The sequence below is a fragment of the Dendrobates tinctorius genome, unplaced genomic scaffold, assembly GCF_039654945.1.
Source record: "Dendrobates tinctorius isolate UK_male_01 unplaced genomic scaffold, ASM3965494v1 ptg000314l, whole genome shotgun sequence".
NCBI lineage: Eukaryota > Metazoa > Chordata > Amphibia > Anura > Dendrobatidae > Dendrobates > Dendrobates tinctorius.
Window position 1 is genome coordinate 3,505,272 of NW_027361981.1, and position 20,100 is coordinate 3,525,371.

At 41.8% G+C, this 20,100-nt stretch overlaps 1 protein-coding gene across 1 annotated transcript in view; it reads left to right on the forward strand.

The window, feature by feature from the left end:
- LIMCH1 (LIM and calponin homology domains 1) overlaps positions 1 to 20,100 on the forward strand; it is a 428,272-nt gene that overhangs the window by 123,517 nt on the left and 284,655 nt on the right. Inside the window, exon 2 of the mRNA XM_073561147.1 lies at positions 12,450 to 12,520. Within this exon, the coding sequence (XP_073417248.1) occupies positions 12,450 to 12,520 (71 nt within the window). The remainder of the gene's footprint in view (positions 1 to 12,449; positions 12,521 to 20,100) is intronic.

The window sequence follows — 20,100 nt, forward strand, 5'->3', positions numbered from 1 at the left end:
AGGATCTGATTTTCTTAGAAGTGGAGTAAAAAATAAAGTTTGTCCACCTTCCCCATTCAACCAGTTCGTGAAAATTTGTCCGCACTCTGATGTCATCCGTGTGCACTCTGATATTTTCCACAGGCCTCTAGACTTGAATGGCCAAGTCTAATCCAAGTACTGGAGATAAATCGTGCATGCTGTGAATTGAACATGTGCACGGCCTCATTGAATAACCTGGGGATGAATACTAACTGTCAAAATGACGCATAGCACTTGTCCGATTACACTGTGTTACCAAGGTTTTGTCCCTCGGACAGTTTTGAGTGTTCCTGATAGACTTTTTTCATGCTGATGTCAGAAATGACTTCAGATTTTTCCTATCAGGTAAGGTTTTTGAGAAATGATACGAAACATAATAATCTGTTATAATTCTAAAAACTCATGAACTTTTTCTGAAACTGTATATTCTGAATTTTCCACTGAAATAATAAAAATCGCTGATCTACATATATGCAAGCACTTATTATATGAATTCTGCGCAGGCGCAGTGCATTATTCGGCTGATCGTGTACGGAGCATACCACATCTCCTGGGCAAGGGAGGAATCAAAAGACAATACTCACATACTTAGAGCATGGCTGAATGGATCACTACCTTCAATGCCGTTTGCTGTCCCAAGGATATGGAGAGAGCAGAGAGATCATGTGACAGATTGCTACTTCTGCCTTACAGGAAAGATATATATCTTTGTACCGTGTTAGCCAGTAGATAGAAGAATATTTAGCCTAGCCTGATGAAGAGACCTGTGTATTCTCGAAAGCTTGCAGCTTGTTACCATCTTTTCCGTTAGCCATTAAAAGGTATCAAACATTGAGGACCCTCCATTCTAAATATTCTACTTCTGCCTTACAATGTAACAGGATATTCAGCAAAGAACAAGAAATCAATAGAATATCCTAATCTTCCTTCAGCCATAAGACCAGTGCCACACGATGAAAGTCTTCGTGTTCCAAAGCCTCCCAAAGTATGGACAATGTAGGAAGACAAAGATGAACTAACAATGTCAGTGGAAAATGAAACTGCTGCGGACCCAGTCGTTGAGCCTTCTACATCTAATCCATGTCAGTTCAGTCAAGCTGATCTGAGTGACTTGGTCAGAGATTTGTTGTCAAAGAGGCAGGCAGAATTATTGGGGTCAAGGCTAAAAAACGGAATCTCTTATTACCAGGAACAAGAGTTTGTTTTTCGTAGTCGTCAAGAAGACCTTAATCGAGTTTTCAACCATGTCGACAGTTTAAGCTTTTGCAACGACGTCTTGGAGTTGTTTGGTGCTCTTGGATGCGAACATGACTCGAAGGAATGGCGAATTCCATTGACTCGTCAGTTTTAAGTCTGAAGGCAGTTTTACTACACAACGGAAATATCTATCCTTCTATACCTATTGGACATGCCATATACATGAAAGAAACATGAAAATATGGAGTTATGTTATGATTGAGTCACCGTAGGAGGCAGACACAAAAATAGAAGCCACGTCCAGAAAACCAGAGAAGTTGGCAACTATCAGATTGCAGACCCCTGAACCTATCAACACAACTAGCAGTAGCCATGGAGGGTTCCTACGATGCCCTAGACCCCTCGATCACAGCCGGAGCGCTAAATAGCCTAAAGACAGAAAAGGAAATCTAAACTGCCCCAGAGCAGACCCCAAAGTAAAAGGCAGCCCCCAACATATAATGACGGTGAAGCAAGATGAAAAAACACTCACACAGATAGAAAGATAGGCTGAGCAAACAATGGGGCCCAAGCTAGCTAAACAGAACAGGAAAGGAAGGTTGCTGTCTGCAATCTGCCAAAACCCTATCAAAGACAAAGCCAACAAGCTGATATGAAAAAGACCCTGAAGCAGCTAGGCTTCAAAAACTAAATCCGCACTCAGGTATTTTCAGAGGACAGAGCTAAAGGAATTCAGCACACCCCAGCAGGGAATGGCAGAAATCCAGAAAAACAAAGCAAAACAAAGTCTAAGCACAAATGCAAAAGGCCGAGCAGAAAACTTAGCTTTAGAGGAGCAGGAATTCAGACTGGTCTCCAAGGATCCCACAGAGAAATCACCCGCAGGGCAGAAGGGCGTCGGCAGCCTTATATCCAGTCAGTAACTCCACTCAGCCAGTCATCATCATCAGACTCAGGTGTTTGATAATCAGGCTCACTACCTTTCTTTACCAGAAGAGGGAGTTCCTCGGGCCTCAGTAGTGAACGGGAAAATGAACTCACAACAGTACCTCCCCCTTGAGGAGGGGTCACCGAACCCTCAACCACGCCACCGGGGCGATCAGGGTGAGCCCGATGAAAGGCACGCACCAATCTTTTGGCATGAATATCAGAGGCAGAGACCCAGAAATTATCCTCCTGACCATAACCCTTCCACTTAACCAAATACTGGAGTCTCCATCTAGCCAGACGGGAATCCAGTACTTTCTCTACCTCATATTCCATGTTACCTTCAACCAATACAGGGTCTGGAGGTGCCACCCCCGGAACAACAGGTTCAACAAACCTCTTCAACAAAGATTTATGGAACACATTATGGATTTTAAATGTGACAGGAAGAGCCAAACGAAAAGAGACCGGATTAATAATCTCCAAAATCTTGTAAGGTCCAATAAATCTAGGCTTAAACTTAGGAGAAGCCACCTTCATAGCAATAATTTTTGATGATAACTACACCATATCACCAACCTTAAACTGGGGACCAATGGTCCTATGTCGGTTGGAAAACCGCTGGGCCTTTTCCTGGGAGAGAGATAACTTATCCACCACTTGGTCCCAGATCTGGTGCATTCTCTCCACCACAGTGTCAACACCTGGGCAGGCAGAGGGCTCCACCTGCCCTGAAGAAAATCGAGGATGAAACCCAAAGTTACAAAAAAAAGGTGACATCAAAGTGGCAGAACTAGCTCTATTATTTATAGCAAATTCGGCCAAGAGCAAAAATGAAACCCAATCATCCTGATCAGCGGAAATAAAACATCTCAAATACGACTCCAAGGTCTGGTTTGTTCTCTCTGTCTGCCCATTGGTCTGAGGGTGAAAAGCAGAGGAGAAGGACAACTGAATTCCAAGCTTGGAACAGAAAGTTCTCCAAAATCTAGACACAAACTGGACTCCTCTGTCAGATACAATGTTCTCAGGAATCCCGTGGAAGCGAACCACCTGTTGTAAAAACAGGGGCACCAACTCAGAGGAAGACAGAAACTTAGGGAGTGGTACAAGATGAACCATCTTAGAGAACCTATCACAAATCACCCAAATAACAGTCATCCTTTGAGAGACAGGCATATCAGAGATGAAATCCATTGAAATATGGGTCCATGGCCTCTTGGGGACAGGCAAAGGCATCAACAACCCACTAGAGCGAGAACACGATTTAGACCGGGAGCACGTCCCACAGGACTGCACAAAATTCCTGACATCACGAGACAAGGAGGGCCACCAAAACGACCGACTCACCAGATCTCTAGTACCAAAAATACCTGGATGACCAGCCAAAGCAGAGCAATGAACTTCAGACATCACTGTCTTCTTTCACTGGTCAGGAACATACAACTTTCCACTGGGACAATGCTCAGGTTTGTCCTCCTGGAACTCTTCCAGAGCACGTCTCAAATTGGGCGAGATGGCAGAAAGAACTACCCCTTTGCCTAAGATGGTAGCAGGCTTGGTCACCACAGGAGAATCAGCAAAGAAGCTCCTAGAGAGGGCGTCTGCCTTGACATTCTTAGTTCCAGGAAGAAAAGAAACCACAAAATCAAAACGTGTAAAAAACAAGGCCCACCTAGCCTGTCTAGGGTTCAAGCGCTTAGCCGACTCTAGGTAAATCAAATTCTTGTGGTCAGTGAGGACCACGACTTGATGCTTAGCTCCCTCCAACCAATGTCTCCACTCCTCAAATGCCCATTTCATGGCCAACAGTTCCCGATTCCCCACATCATAGTTACGTTCAGATTTAGAGAACTTTCGGGAAAAGAAAGCACAGGGATTCATTTTAGATGTTACAGGATCCTTTTGGGACAAAACAGCTCCTGCACCAATCTCAGAAGCATCCACCTCTACCTGGAACGGAAGTGAGACATCAGGTTGCCGAAAAACCGGGGCGGAGGTGAATCTTCGCTTCAGCTCCTGAAAGGAAGAAACAGCCTCCGGAGACCAATTTAACACATCAGCACCCTTCTTAGTCAAATCAGTCAATGGCTTGGCAATACTAGAAAATTTTGCTATAAATTTCCGATAAAAATTAGCAAAACCCAAAAACTTCTGGAGAGCCTTCAAAGAAGTGGGCTGAACCCAATCGTAAATGGCCTGTACCTTGGCCGGGTCCATTTCAATAGTTGACGGGGACAAAATAAATCCCAAAAAAGAAATCCTCTGTACTCCAAAAAGGCATTTAGATCCTTTGGCATACCGGGAATTCTCCCTCAAGATCCGGAACACAGTCCGAATATGTTCCACATGAGAATCCCAATCCTTGGAGAAGATCAAAATATCATCCAGATAGATAATCAAAAATTTATCGACAAAATCTCGGAAAATATCGTTCATGAAGCACTGGAAGACAGAAGGGGCATTAGTGAGCCCAAAAGGCATCACCAGGTACTCAAAAGGTCCCTCCGGAGTATTAAACGCCGTCTTCCATTCATCCCCATGCTTAATGCGAATAAGATTATACGCCCCCCTGAGGTCAAGCTTGGTAAACCAGCAAGCACCTTTAGCTCTGAAGAATAGATCAGAAATCAGGGGTAACGGATACTGATATTTAACAGTAATTTTGTTGAGGGCACGATAATCAATACAAGGTCTTAATGATCCATCCTTTTTGGCTACAAAAAAAAAAACGGCACCTAAGGGTGACGAGGATGGTCTAATATGACCCTTCTCCAACGCCTCCTTAATATAGGATCGCATACCTCGTGCTCGGGTACAGATAAATTGAAGAGCCGACCCTTGGGAAATTTACACCCCGGGCTCAGTTCAATTGCACAGTCATAACTCCTATGAGGAGGCAGAGACGCAGACTCATTCTCACTAAATACATCATAAAAGTCCGCCAAATAATCAGGAACATCATGCGACTGAGGAGAGGTGGAAAACACCGGAGCCTCACTAAAGGCACACCGACAACCCCAACTCACCACAGACACAGATTTCCAATCCAAAACTGGATTATGAATTTGTAACCAGGGAAACCCCAGAACAATAGTATCATGCAGATTATGCAACACCAAAAATCTGCAATTTTCTTGATGGTCTGGGGCGACCCGCATTACCACCTGGGTCCAAAACTGAGGTTTATTTTTAGCCAAAGGAGTAGCATCAATCCCCCTCAAAGGGATAGGCGTCTGCAGAGGTGTCATCGGAAATCCACAACGTTTAGCAAAATCCAAGTCCATTAGGTTTAGAGCTGCTCCCGAATCCACAAAAGCCTTGGCGGAAAATGTGGACAGGGAGCAGATCAGAGTAAGCCAGAAGAAACTTAGGTTGAACACCACCAACAGAAAACGTGTGTGCAAAGCGTTTCTCTCGTTTAGGACAGACAGAAATAATATGCGAGGCATCTCCACAGAAAAAACACAACTTATTACGCCTTCTGAACTCCTGACGCTGCTCTCTGGAAAAAACTCTATCACATTGCATAGGTTCAGACATTTGTTCAACAGGTGGCAACACCTCTCGTGCAGCTTTGCGTTCGCGCAAACGCCGATCGACCTGAATGGCTAATGACATAGAATCGTCAAGACCAGAGGGAACAGGAAATCCCACCATATTATCTTTTACGGCTTCTGACAATCCCTTCCGAAAGAGAGCAGCCAAGGCATTATCATTCCAGGTAGTAAGTACTGCCCACTTTCGGAATTTTTGACAGTACAATTCTGCAGAATCACGACCCTGGTTCAATGCCAGCAGGGTCTTTTCAGCCTGATCAATGGCATTAGGTTCGTCATACAACAACCCCAAGGCCTGAAAAAATGCGTTCACATTAGTCAGAATAGGATCATCTGGTTTCAAAGAAAACGCCCAATCCTGGGGATCGCCACGCAGCAAAGAGATGACAATTTTAACCTGGTGCGCGGAGCTCCCTGACGAGTTAGGCTTCAAGGCAAAAAATAATTTACAATTATTTTTGAAATTCAAAAATTTAGACCGATCCCCAAAAAATACATCAGGTGTAGGAATCTTTGGTTCAGCAGCATGTGAATGAGCAAGGTAGGCGGAAATTCCCCGCACTTCCGCAGCGAGCTGCTCCACACGATCAGACAATTGCTTTATCTCCATTGAGAGAAAAAAAAAATTCCCCCTACGGCCTTAGAGATATAGAGGAAAAAATATACACACTTTTTTTTTTTACACAATTCTTTCCTGCTATTGAGTACCCTAGGATCTGCGGTATAGCGGGTGATTCTGTTATGATTGAGTCACCGTAGGAGGCAGACACAAAAATAGAAGCAACGTCCAGAAAACCAGAGAAGTTGGCAACTATCAGATTGCAGACCCCTGAACCTATCAACACAACTAGCAGTAGCCGTGGAGGGTTCCTACGATGCCCTAGACCCCTCGATCACAGCCGGAGCGCTAAATAGCCTAAAGACAGATAAGGAAATCTAAACTGCCCCAGAGCAGACCCTAAAGTAAAAGGCAGCCCCCAACATATAATGACGGTGAAGCAAGATGAAAAAACACTCACACAGATAGAAAGATAGGCTGAGCAAACGATGGGGCCCAAGCTAGCTAAACAGAACAGGAAAGGAAGGTTGCTGTCTGCAATCTGCCAAAACCCTATCAAAGACAAAGCCAACAAGCTGATATGAAAAAGACCCTGAAGCAGCTAGGCTTCAAAAACTAAATCAGCACTCAGGTATTTTCAGAGGACAGAGCTAAAGGAATTCAGCACACCCCAGCAGGGAATGGCAGAAATCCAGAAAAACAAAGCAAAACAAAGTCTAAGCACAAATGCAAAAGGCCGAGCAGAAAACTTAGCTTTAGAGGAGCAGGAATTCAGACTGGTCTCCAAGGATCCCACAGAGAAATCACCCGCAGGGCAGAAGGGCGTCGGCAGCCTTATATCCAGTCAGTAACTCCACTCAGCCAGTCATCATCATCAGACTCAGGTGTTTGATAATCAGGCTCACTACCTTTCTTTACCAGAAGAGGGAGTTCCTCGGGCCTCAGTAGTGAAGGGGAAAATGAACTCAGAACAAGTTATTGTTGACCCACATTAATAGAAATTATAACTAACATATGTGGTGATCTAAAGGTTGTTGCACTTCTTCTTAGACTGCAGCTCGGATATACCAATATGTTGTTATATTTGTGAGTGGGACAGTCGTGCACGAGAAATGCACCATTTCAGAAAGGACTGGCCACTCCGCGAAAACCTGGTTGCTGGACAGAAGAATGTTAAACATAATCCTCTTGTTTATCCAGCAAAGATATTTCTCCCTCCTTTGTATATTAACTTGGGCTTGTGAAGAATTTTGTCAAAGCAATGAACAAATAATCTGAAGCCTTTTCTTACTTGCGACAGAAATTTCCAACAATAAGTGATGCAAAGATTAAAGAAGGTATTTTTATTGGCCCCCATATCAGAGATATGAGTGACAGTAGCTTTGATGGTCTTTTGCAAGGTGCTGAACAAGTGGCATGGAGAGCCTTTAAAGATGTGACCTTCAACTTCCTTGGCAACAGCAGGGCCCGGAACTTTGAACAACTCATGTACAACAAACTTACAGCATATCATTTGATGAAATGCAATATGTCACTAAAAATGCATTTTCTACATTCCCACTTGGACTTTTTTCCAGCCAATCTTGGTGCTGGTGAAATACTTCACAAAGACATTCCAATGGAGAAAAGGTACCAGGGAAAGTGGAGTACGTCAATGCTAGCTGATTATTGCTGGAATCTTATTCGAGAAGCATCTGCCATAGACTATAAACAAAAGTCGCCTGCAAAACAATTTTGAACAATTGCTTTTGCTACTGACGTCAATTCACATGTATGTAGTGTCTCGGACGTCATAATGTAGGCTGTAGACTGTTTTTTCTTAAAAACCTTACGTGATACAGACTTTTGGAGCACACATTCGTGTTCAGCATATCACAATCTATAAGATACAATAACATTTTCTCAGGGGACAAGATCTTCCCTGAAATTTGTTGCGCAGTGTTTTGGTTGTGTGCACAATCCCTAAGGATGAGCATTCAGCATGTATATAACACTGTTCGCTCTACAGTAAGAGCCTACATTCAAGAGCTCATCAGGTTTCCAGAAATAAGTGCATATTTAGACGTATAAAATCCCTTTTAATGGAACAATTTGCTGTGTCTGCACGAGATGTGAGGGTTGTTAGTAAAATAGTCCCAACGAGTAACTGCAGAATGTACGATCACTGAACTGAATAATGGATGATGCTCTGTTGATGGAGGTGGCAGGTGTTAAAACAATTGTAAGTAACTATATGTTTGTTCTTTTATGTCCTGTTAAAAGATGAGCCATTGATAATGAACTCTGCATGAGGAAAGTCATGACAATGGAAATCTTACCCATATAGAGTTCAATAATCTAAAAAATACTCAACGTACTTTCCGCCCTGCTTGATACTAAATGTTTGGTTTCGTATGGAGATGTTGCACATTCTACTGTGGATGTTCTAACCTTCACCTGACCCTTTGGCTGTTTCCCTCCTTTTTTTATTAGTTTTTATACTTTACTGTCTACTAAACTGATTTTATACCTTTTGAAGGCTAAGGCCAAGCTCATTCAATTTTGTTGGCATCCATTCTCAGTCTCTCCCAAATGTGTCGTTGCTGATACCTAACTTTTGGAGTTGGTTTCTAGCCTTGGCTAGGAATGAATGATATATTTCTGACTACAATGATATATTGCTGACTTTCTTTAAGATAGGTCATCAATATCAAATAGTTGGGGCCATCACCCAGCTCCCCCACTAATCCGCTGCCATCAAGTTTAACAGCCACAGCTGTAGACTGTGTAATGAGCGGTATAACAATGGTTGGGTCTGCTGCCGCAGGTGATGATCGGGGGGGGGGGGGGGTGCTCGGGTGTGACACAACCAACAATGTAAATCCTACTATAAGGATAGTGGAAAACCCTATTAAAAAAATGGATTATCTTTTTCTTTTTTTTTTTTTTTGAGTGATACAGGCTTCTTCTGTAATCTCTGATGGGGATTCTTTACTGTAAGAGCAGCAAGACTGTCATTATCTGCTACAAGTTCAAGTGGGCCTTCAATGACTTTTTAAAAAAAAAAATGTTACAGGTTAAGGGTACTAGATTTTTAAGATAGGACTTGTTGATTGATTTATTCTAAACTCAGGAAGGAATTTTACCTCTAATATGGAGCAAACCTCATTATAGTGTAGGCTGGATTTGGTGGACAGTGTTTTTTTTTTACCACCCTAATATCTAAGTAAGAAGCTTTTCTCTTGCATTGCCTTCAATGACTCATTGTGGAGCCTCCTTTATAAAAACTGTCTAAAAAATAAAACTGTCTTATGTATTTGATGCCCATCGCAACCAATCACAGCACGGCTTTTATTGTTTTACTCTTCTGGCAAAATAAAAAGTTGTGCTGTGATTGGTTGCTTTTACAGTTTTTAGTAATTCTGTCAGTATTAAGCATAAGGAGATGAAAGAGTTGTCTCCCTGAATATGTGACCAGCAGAGTGTGAAGAATAAACTTCTCCATAGATAAGTTAGTAACATATTCTATTGTTTGATAAGGCAATTCTTTCTTTATGGTACACAGCTTACTGCACTGTGCACAGTGTATTCTGTACATTCCATCCTTTCAGAGGTGACATCAGGGAAATTCTGACAGTCGCTGCATGACGTGTTGCACAATTTTATTTTTTATTCTTTGTACCATAGACCCCATTTTTTACATAAGTCATGTCCCAAGCTCAGGCATTTGAATCACAAGCAGTAGATATGAGACTCTCTTCTTCAGACCAAACTCCTCAAACCCATACAAACCCAAGACCAGACTCCCCTAAACGAGTACAAACCTCAGATCAGACCCCAGCAGAGATGGGGAACCTCCAGGTCCAGATTGTTTAAGGCCCGCGATGATCTTTTTTCTAAACCCCCCCCCCCCGGCACTGATCTAGACCACAGACCAAACCTCCTGCGCTAACTGGAGACCCCAGATTAGCTCCCCTAACTATTAGAGATCCAAGATCAGACTCTCTAAACCAATACAAATCCAAGACGAGATCCTTTTACACCAATATAGACCGCAGACCACTTAAACTAATAGAAACTTTGGACCCCTTAAACTAATACAGACCCCCAGACCAGACCCATTAAACTAATATGGACCCATAGACAAGATACCCCATAAACTAATAAAGACCATTGAGAAGACTTCCAGTTTCCAATTTCCCATGTGCATCTTGGATATTTAAAGGGAGTTTGCCAATATAACCTATTCTGCTTTCTCAAATATACAGTGGGGAAAAAAAGTATTTAGTCAGTCAGCAATAGTGCAAGTTCCACCACTTAAAAAGATGAGAGGCGTCTGTAATTTACATCATAGGTAGACCTCAACTATGGGAGACAAACTGAGAAAAAAAAATCCAGAAAATCACATTGTCTGGTTTTTTTTTCATTTTATTTGCATATTATGGTGGAAAATAAGTATTTGGTCAGAAACAAAATTTCATCTCAATACTTTGTGATATATCCTTTGTTGGCAATGACAGAGGTCAAACGTTTTCTGTAAGTCTTCACAAGGTTGCCACACACTGTTGTTGGTATGTTGGCCCATTCCTCCATGCAGATCTCCTCTAGAGCAGTGATGTTTTTGGCTTTTCGCTTGGCAACACGAACTTTCAACTCCCTCCAAAGGTTTTCTATAGGGTTGAGATCTGGAGACTGGCTAGGCCACTCCAGGACCTTGAAATGCTTCTTACGAAGCCACTCCTTCGTTGCCCTGGCGGTGTGCTTTGGATCATTGTCATGTTGAAAGACCCAGCCACGTTTCATCTTCAATGCCCTTGCTGATGGAAGGAGGTTTGCACTCAAAATCTCACGATACATGGCCCCATTCATTCTTTCATGTACCCGGATCAGTCGTCCTGGCCCCTTTGCAGAGAAACAGCCCCAAAGCATGGTGTTTCCACCACCATGCTTTACAGTAGGTATGGTGTTTGATGGATGCAACTCAGTATTCTTTTTCCTCCAAACACGACAAGTTGTGTTTCTACCAAATAGTTCCAGTTTGGTTTCATCAGACCATAGGACATTCTCCCAAAACTCCTCTGGATCATCCAAATGCTCTCTAGCAAACTTCAGACGGGCCCGGACATGTACAGGCTTAAGCAGTGGGACACGTCTGGCACTGCAGGATCTGAGTCCATGGTGGCATAGTGTGTTACTTATGGTAGGCCTTGTTACATTGGTCCCAGCTCTCTGCAGTTCATTCACTAGGTCCCCCCGCGTGGTTCTGGGATTTTTGCTCACCGTTCTTGTGATCATTCTGACCCCACGGGGTGGGATTTTGCGTGGAGCACCAGATCGAGGGAGATTATCAGTGGTCTTGTATGTCTTCCATTTTCTAATTATTGCTCCCACAGTTGATTTCTTCACTCCAAGCTGGTTGGCTATTGCAGATTCAGTCTTCCCAGCCTGGTGCAGGGCTACAATTTTGTTTCTGGTGTCCTTTGACAGCTCTTTGGTCTTCACCATAGTGGAGTTTGGAGTCAGACTGTTTGAGGGTGTGCACAGGTGTCTTTTTATACTGATAACAAGTTTAAACAGGTGCCATTACTACAGGTAATGAGTGGAGGAAAGAGGAGACTCTTAAAGAAGAAGTTACAGGTCTGTGAGAGCCAGAAATCTTGATTGCTTGTTTCTGACCAAATACTTATTTTCCACCATAATATGCAAATAAAATGAAAAAAAAACCAGACAATGTGATTTTCTGGATTTTTTTTCTCAGTTTGTCTCCCATAGTTGAGGTCTACCTATGATGTAAATTACAGACGCCTCTCATCTTTTTAAGTGGTGGAACTTGCACTATTGCTGACTGACTAAATACTTTTTTTCCCCACTGTATTTATAACCATTGTGATTTTAGTATTTTTAATTCAGGAATCAAACATCCTTTATTTACTTAGGAATACAAGTCCTTCTTGGTTGTATTGCTTCGATTGCAGTCTTTTTGGAAACTCTAGTAAATTAGTCATGTTCAGTAAAGTTGTCTCAGACAGATTCTTTACTGTAAGAGCAGCGAAAAACTGCATCTCCCTGCCAGGATTCCTTTCTCGAAAAATATATTAAAAGTTCTGGGTACAAAATCATAATTTACTATGCAAATACTTACTAATGCTGTATGTTTGAGTGCTAGACTTTTAGAATAATTCTATATTTTTATTTCCATTTTCCAGCAAGTAACGGGTAGAAGTTTTGGCAACAAAGACTTCCGCACTGGATTGGAGAATGGAATTCTTCTTTGCGAGTAAGTCAGATTCTTTTCTTGTCTTCATATTTTACTAGATGAGATTTGCACTGAAGCTCAGACAGAGTGCAGACATGTAGAGAAAACATGTACATGAGCTGCGGGATGTTTATTGATGCCGCATCCCTGCGATATTCTCCGACAATAAAAAAAGCAATGGAAATAGAGGAAATTCTCAGGAAACCATTAATTCTACAAAACCCTGCCCTTGTTTTTTAATGTGCATTCTTTTGCGGATTCTTTGATCAAGAAACATTGTGGTAGAAAAGTAGTCAGAAAGGATGTTAAGTCTGTGCAGCAAAATTTAAAAAATTGCGGCACTAAATTAGCAATATTAGGTCCGATGCCAGATATTCTCAAGAAAGAGACATGGTAGATTTTAAATTAAGGTATGTGCATACATTTTGTATTATTTACAGATCATGAAGTGTTTAAAGTGATGTCCAGGATTGAAAAAAAATTCAGATTTTAGCTATACCACAACAATTGGGTAATGCAAAATAGCTGGTATCATGAAGCTTGGTAGTCAATTGTTTTGCAAAAAGTTGAGTTTAGGATCTGTTCACATTTGTGTACAGAAATAGAAAAAAAAGTGCTGGATCCCTGACATGCAAAACCTACAAAAAAAAACCAAAATGAGCAAAAACCCTGCTATAACTAAATAAGTAAAAAGCAAAAGTGAATGTCTGCGGTTGCAGGCTTGTTGTATTGTGGTGATTTGTATGACTGAGGGAAGGTGTGGATGTATAGTGCCTAGGACTCCGTTGGTTTGCGTGTTGGGATATGTTGACGAAATTGCAACTACTATTTCAAAGAAGGTGGCGGTGGCCAGGCTACTGTTCTTGGCCAGGAAATTAATCGCCAGATGTTGGGTGAGGCCTGAACCACCCTCTAGAACGGAATATATTCGCCAAGTGGATTATATAGTGTTTTTGGAAAAGGCTATATATCGGAGACGGAATGCATGGGACAAATTTGGGCATCTTGGTTGCAGATGGTGTAAGTGTGTGGACGGTTTGGAGGGTTTAGGTTTGTATAAAAGTTTTATGGGTATGTGCCCTGATCCAGCTATATAGTAGAGTGGGGTGTGTATATTGCAATTCATTTTGCCTTTTTTGGTTCCCGGAGGGAGTTGGTCAATGTTTTTGATGTCTAATCGGGGGTGGGGTGTGTCTGTTGGGTGGTTGGGGTGATACAAAATCAAAAAAATTTATAAATGCCTGACTGTATGTTTATTGGCGTAAGTTGTATTTGATTTATTTGTTGAATAAAAAACATCTGATTTAAAAAAAAAAAGCAAAAGTGCATTTAAATAACACAGCATTCTTAGTAATACCGTTTTTGATCAAAAATAGCATAAAAGCCATCCCACCGTCGACAAGGTAACTTTGATCAGGATGGTCCTACGCTGTCTAATATTAAAAACCGTACACCTTGTGTCAAAGTTGATCTCAGTGTGTGAATAAGGGCTGACAAAAGGATCAGGTAGTTTTGTCTGCCCTTATTCACACACTGATGTCAACTTGGACACAAGGTAAGGTTTTTAATATTAGACCATGTAGGACCATCCCATGAAAGTTACCTCGTCGACGGGTGGGATGGCTTTTATGCTATTTTTGATCAAAAACAGGATTACTAAGAAATCTGTGTTATTTAAATGCACTTTTGCTTTTTACTTATTTAGTTACAGCAGGGTTTTTGCTCATTTTGTTTTTTTGTAGGTTTTGAATGTTTTATGGCCAATGTGAACATGCGTTTATGTGCTGCATGTATACCAACTTAAACCAAGGTCAATTTTTGTGTTTTTTTTTCTTTGGATCCCTGACATGACAGACTTGAGATGTGCCTAATGAACCCCGTTATCTACAAAAGGATTAGTTTGGTTTACATCATGGGGGGTGTTCAGTATTTTTGGCTAGATCTTCGAGTTGAGCCTTCAGCTCAATGTGGTAAAAAAGCCTGACTTACTGCAATTGTCCATAAATGTTTAGGAAACCGACTGCACTTCCTATTTCCAAGTCACTTTTTGCAGAAACAGAAAATGCCAGTATAATGCGTTGAAAAATATAACTTGTGCTGCTGTTCAAACTTGTCATCTACTAACATATGGCCTAATTTTTAGATGTCCAGTGACGGGTTCTCTTTAGCCTTGTTCCATATATTGCTACTCCCTTCCATTTGCTTGTCAGAGACCTTCATCTCAGTTCCATGTAAATGATGGTGTGATGCAGTCACTGCACTGTGACGTGACGGCCTTGGTGCAATCAATGGAAATGTTCAGTAAACCTCCTGTGCTATATTGATGTGGGAGCTCCACCAATTAGCGAGTGATCTCCAGTCATTGGCATTGACTGGAATAACCCATTAATTCTGATTTTGCTACTGAAAGCAGTTGTTGGCTTGTAAACAGACGCATGAGAAAATTCTTGCAAGGTTTTCTGTTTTGATTACTGTAGAGTGCTTGTTGTCAAGACTGTAATTATTACAAAGCATAGATGTAGGCAGTAGAGATGAGCAAATTGGTTCGCAGGACCCTAGTCCACTGGTAATGTTAGTATTCACAGGCCACCAAACGGGAGCCCTGCGAACCACCTCCTTTCTGCATCCCCGCAACTTCCTCTGACTAGTAGGCCAGTTGCGATGTCATGTGTGCATCACGCAACAACATCGGGCTTTCTAATCAGAAGAGGTTCTGGTGGCACCAGCAGGTAGGAGGAGGTTTCCTGGGCTCCAATCTGTTGGCCTCAGAATACTGATGTAGCTATTGGACCAGCAACCTCCAAATTGATTCGTTCATCTCTAGGTGGAATAGTTATAATAAGGAGTTATCCAGGTTTTTGTTTTTGTTTTTACTCCATGGGTTTCATGTACTTAAAAATAGGCACCTGTACCTTCTTACTGCCGCTCCTCACTGCGGCCTCTGGTCTGTGTTGATATGGCTTTGGCAGCAGTGGTCATGTATCGTAGCTAATCATTGGGCTCAGTGGTGATCCCGGTGTAGATGCTACATAGCTGCTGAACATAGTAATTGGCTGCAGTGATCTCAGGATGTTGATGGGATATCGCCAATATGGCCATGTCAACAAAGACTGGAGGCTGCAGTAAGGAGCTGGGTCAGCTGTGGGTAAAGCTGTCTTAGTTGTTTTTGGGTTCAGGAAGCCAACAGAGTAAAAGAAAATTTTAACCTGACATCCACTTGAACCTAAAGAAAACCTGCAAATTAATCTATGTAATGTTAATCTCTTTCTATAATAATGAATGTAGTTGTAAAATTGTAAAGACTTAGAATTGAGCAAAAAGATTTGCAGGACCATAGTTACAAGGCTTCGTGCAAATTCATGATATCTTGGCGTATTGATCACAAGATGCTGGCATCTGGGTGTTGGATGTGGAGGTTTGCACTGCCCTGGTCTGCCTACCTGCAAATCTTTTTGCTCAACTCTATAAAGAATCAAATTCGATTGCAGTTACATATTTTAAGATGTATTTCCTTATGTAATAGTGTGTTATAGACCACCCCCGTGGGGTTATGTAGCACTTACATGGGCGTTGTGTGTAGTTTGAGTCCCCTGACAATGATGGGTTTACAATAGACCCATGCTGGGGTGAGCGGAGCAGCAGCTGCAGATCTGTAGGTTGCCCCCTCTATCAGATAGGCTTTTGCATGGCTTCTATTATGCAATCTCTATCCTTTCGTCCGCCTTCCTTCCTTACGTTCCTGGTAGCGTGGGTGGCTTCTTGTCTCTTTATGTGTACATGAGTTCTTGTTTTGAAAAGCTGTAATTTTAGTCTAATTGGTGCAGGTAATTAGAGACTCCATTTCATTCAGTGCTATGTGATCATGAATTGAGCAGGTCTGGGACAGGCATGTGGCTGTATAATAAGTGCGGAAATGGGGGGGGGGCTTTGCAGTCCTTTCTTTACATTGTGGTTTAATTAGGAAAATGAGTTCTAAGGATAGAACAGTAAGACCTCACTGTTATTATAAGGGATACTTAGTTTCTGTGTATTAGCTTGTTTAGAGGATTAGGTAACATACAGTAGTTGACATTACTGGTAAGTAGCTCCATTCTAGCGGTAACGTAATTGTTGCTGATGTTTAAGTCTTACCACATCAATTATCTAGAAGTTTTTGCAACAATGCAACATAATACACCGGTATTAATAATAGCCAAATATTATGCAAGTATCTACTAAAATAAGCACTGATCAGATTCCTAAACCTGTTTGTCTTGTCTTCATCAACAAAAAGCTCTTGTCCAAGATTTGAAAGTCATGGTTGCTTTCTGCCACAAACCGTGCCGCACCGATCCGCAGGTTGATACTGATCATATATGCATACTGCCTCATCAGAGAGGAAGAGGACTTGAACCCCAGCGCCACCTATTGGAAGTAGCAATCCTAAAAGTTAATATCGACCCTTTAAAACACCACTCCAGCATTTTTTATTTCAGCACTGGAGTGGTGCAACTATTCTTAGTTCCCTACTTACAAGCCGCTGTCTTCAGCTGTTCCTGGCACCGCTCCTGTCCCATTCCACCATCTTGTGGCCACAACTTCTGATTGACTAGAAGTTGGAGAAAACTGTTACAAGTGTCATTGTAATTCTGAGAGTCTCCTTCTGGCTCTCATAGACTTACATTGAGTAGTGACATCGGGATCACCAAGTAACACTGGAGGCCACAAACTACAGAAGACCGATTGAAGTGGTGCTGTTACGAGAAGATGACGGCAGATAGTAAGTATAAGGCCGGGGTCACACTGGCGAGGAATACGGCCGAGTGAGAGGCGCTAAAAGCACGCATTAGACATGGACCAATGATTCTCTATGGGGTCCCTCGCACCAGCCGTATATTTCTCATCCGTATTCCACGCTCCGTGCCAATCGCAGCATGCTGCGATTGTCAGCGTACTACGGCCGTAGTACGCCAATGCAAGTCTATGGGTGTGCAAAAAATACGGATTACACTCGGACCACACATGTGACTTGCGAGAAATACGCACCAGGTGTCTTTTACCAAAGCCGGCAATTCAGTGCACTATACAGTAAACTCACACTGACAGTTTTAATAAAGAAACAAAAGAATAGATATATACACATAGAATATATATATATATATGCATTCTATGTGTCTATATCTATTCTTTGGTTTCTGTTAGAAACCCTGTCATAGGGCTCCATTATATGTCCATTTTGCAAGCCTGCGAGAAAATCTCACCATACGGATGCCATACGGATTACATACGGATGCTGACATGCGCAAAATACGCGACCACACCTTGATTACGGATGATATACGGAGCACTGTTTAGGGGCCATTCATCCGTATTACGCATGTAAAATACTGACCTTATTTTGCATCGGTTAGTGTGACCCCGGCCTAAAACTTGGGGTAGGGAACTTAGATTAGTAGCACCACTCCAGCGCTGTATTAAAAAAAAAATCACTGGTGTGGCGCTTTAATGATCCTTGGCACATGACTGAATGAAAGCCAAATCAGAATCTCAATTTGCAGATGCTTTTTTTTTTTTGGAATTGTTGCCTCTCTTCTGTGCAAAGCATGAGATATGATTTTGCTATATGAGAGGCCACTGACTATTTACCGCTTAGGCTAGTTTCACACTAGCGTTTCTCAGAGATGCGCTGTGCTGCGGACATCCTCTGTGTAGCTCCACCCATTGCCGCACCTCCTCCGGTCTGCTCCGCCTACGGCCGCATGCAGCCTGCATACCTATCTTTAACATTAGGTACGCAGGCCGTGTGGATGTATGCGGATGTATCCGCATGCGTCGTTTTGACAATGCGGTAACCCGCATTGAATGCAACGAGTTGGATTTTTTTTTTTCACCGCATCGTCAAAATATAATTGTTGATGTAATTTATACCTATATTTTTCTTATTTGGAATATTTAGTGCTGATGCATCACTCACAAATTGGATTACAAAAATATTTAAACACCAGTTGTAGTGTGAAAAAATAGGTAAAAATCAAGGAGGGTGGAGGTGAATACTTCTGAAATCCACTGCACAGGTAGAATCTTCATCATTTCAGTATGTGTGGGTTTTTCCCCTGTGGGTATATTCTCCAAGCAGGAAATCTACTGCACATTAAAATATGAAATCTGCAGCGAAAATTGACTTGTACTCTTAAGAATCAGGCACAATTTATGCTGCAGATGTCAGTGGATTTCACTTCAGATGCAGAACGTGAAACGTGGCACATGCGCAGCATTTCAACAATTAAATCTGAAGTTGTTTTTGCCAATATGTTTTCTTTTCTGATTTTTCAAGTTATATATGACCATTTTGGCAATTTGGAAATTAGCCTAAGGATATTGGATGACATAAAATTCAAATAGACTTTAATTTTTCATCATCTCCATCTATAGATGTTATAATGGTAGAATATTTTAATAATTAGTTGTCAATATTTGAGAAGTGGGGTTAAACCTCTGGAACCTTTTCCAATGATAATGAATTTCTTTTTAATTGCTTAGGCAGGCACGGTTTGTTTTATAACTTGGTCCTATTTCATTGAAAAAGACTCATCTGAAGATTCAGACCTCCACTACCCATTGTTAAAGTAGGTTTTTCACTTTGGACATGACCAGGCAAAAGAGTGATACTCGCCACACCTATCGCCTGCCACTGCCGAGTTCCACCCTGGTCTCTGCCTCCTGGTCACTTTTTTCGTCACATGTCCTTATGTTGGGGGACATCATTGTTTCATTGCTGCAGTTGGAACTCGTAACTGGTGGGGGAATAGGCAGGGTCAAAACAAAAGCAAAGGTTGCCTTTTTTGTTTTTTTCATAAAGTGGACAAGTTCCAGAAAGCCCAGGAAGAATGATGGTATCTCCAGAGAACTTAAATTTATACTTCCTTAAAATGGCAGGAAATTCTTCAAAAAGCATTAAAATTTATGGATACCACTGTGAGAACAGCAAGAAAAGGACACCGAAAACACAGAGCAGTGAATTCCTAGTTGCCGTCTGGGTGAAGGACTTTCCATCTGCATTAATTCTAGTGGACACATGTTGCCTTGTTGCAAGATTAGCATATTCAGCAAGGTCATCTATCTCTCCGAGATGGCAGACAGCCAAGACCTCATTTCCAGGAGTTTTCCAGTTGGTCGGGCCATCATGCTGCGATGGGGTGACTCCGAAAGTCAAGGCTCCATTTGGGGAGAAGATATAGTAATTCACCATTTCTGTTGGCACAAGGCCAAAACTTTAATCATCCGGGGGACAAGTGTCTACTGTACTGTCTTATCATTAGCTAATCCCTTCACAGACAGGCTTTTTAAAGAAATGCTACAGCTTGGGAACCTCTTCAAAGCCTCCAAGGCTCTCCCTTTCCTGACAAATTGGCAGCTGTTGTTTCTCGATGGCCTTCATGTTTATGGAAATATGGATATTTTTCACTATTTTAGAAATTGCACAATAGAAATGTGAATAACTGTGTCAGCAGGCAGGAGATTAAAAAGGAACATGTAAAAAATAAACTTTGACTTTATTGAACTCTATTCCTATGGTAACATAACATCTCCAATTTTGTGGAATTCAGCACATGGTCAATCTG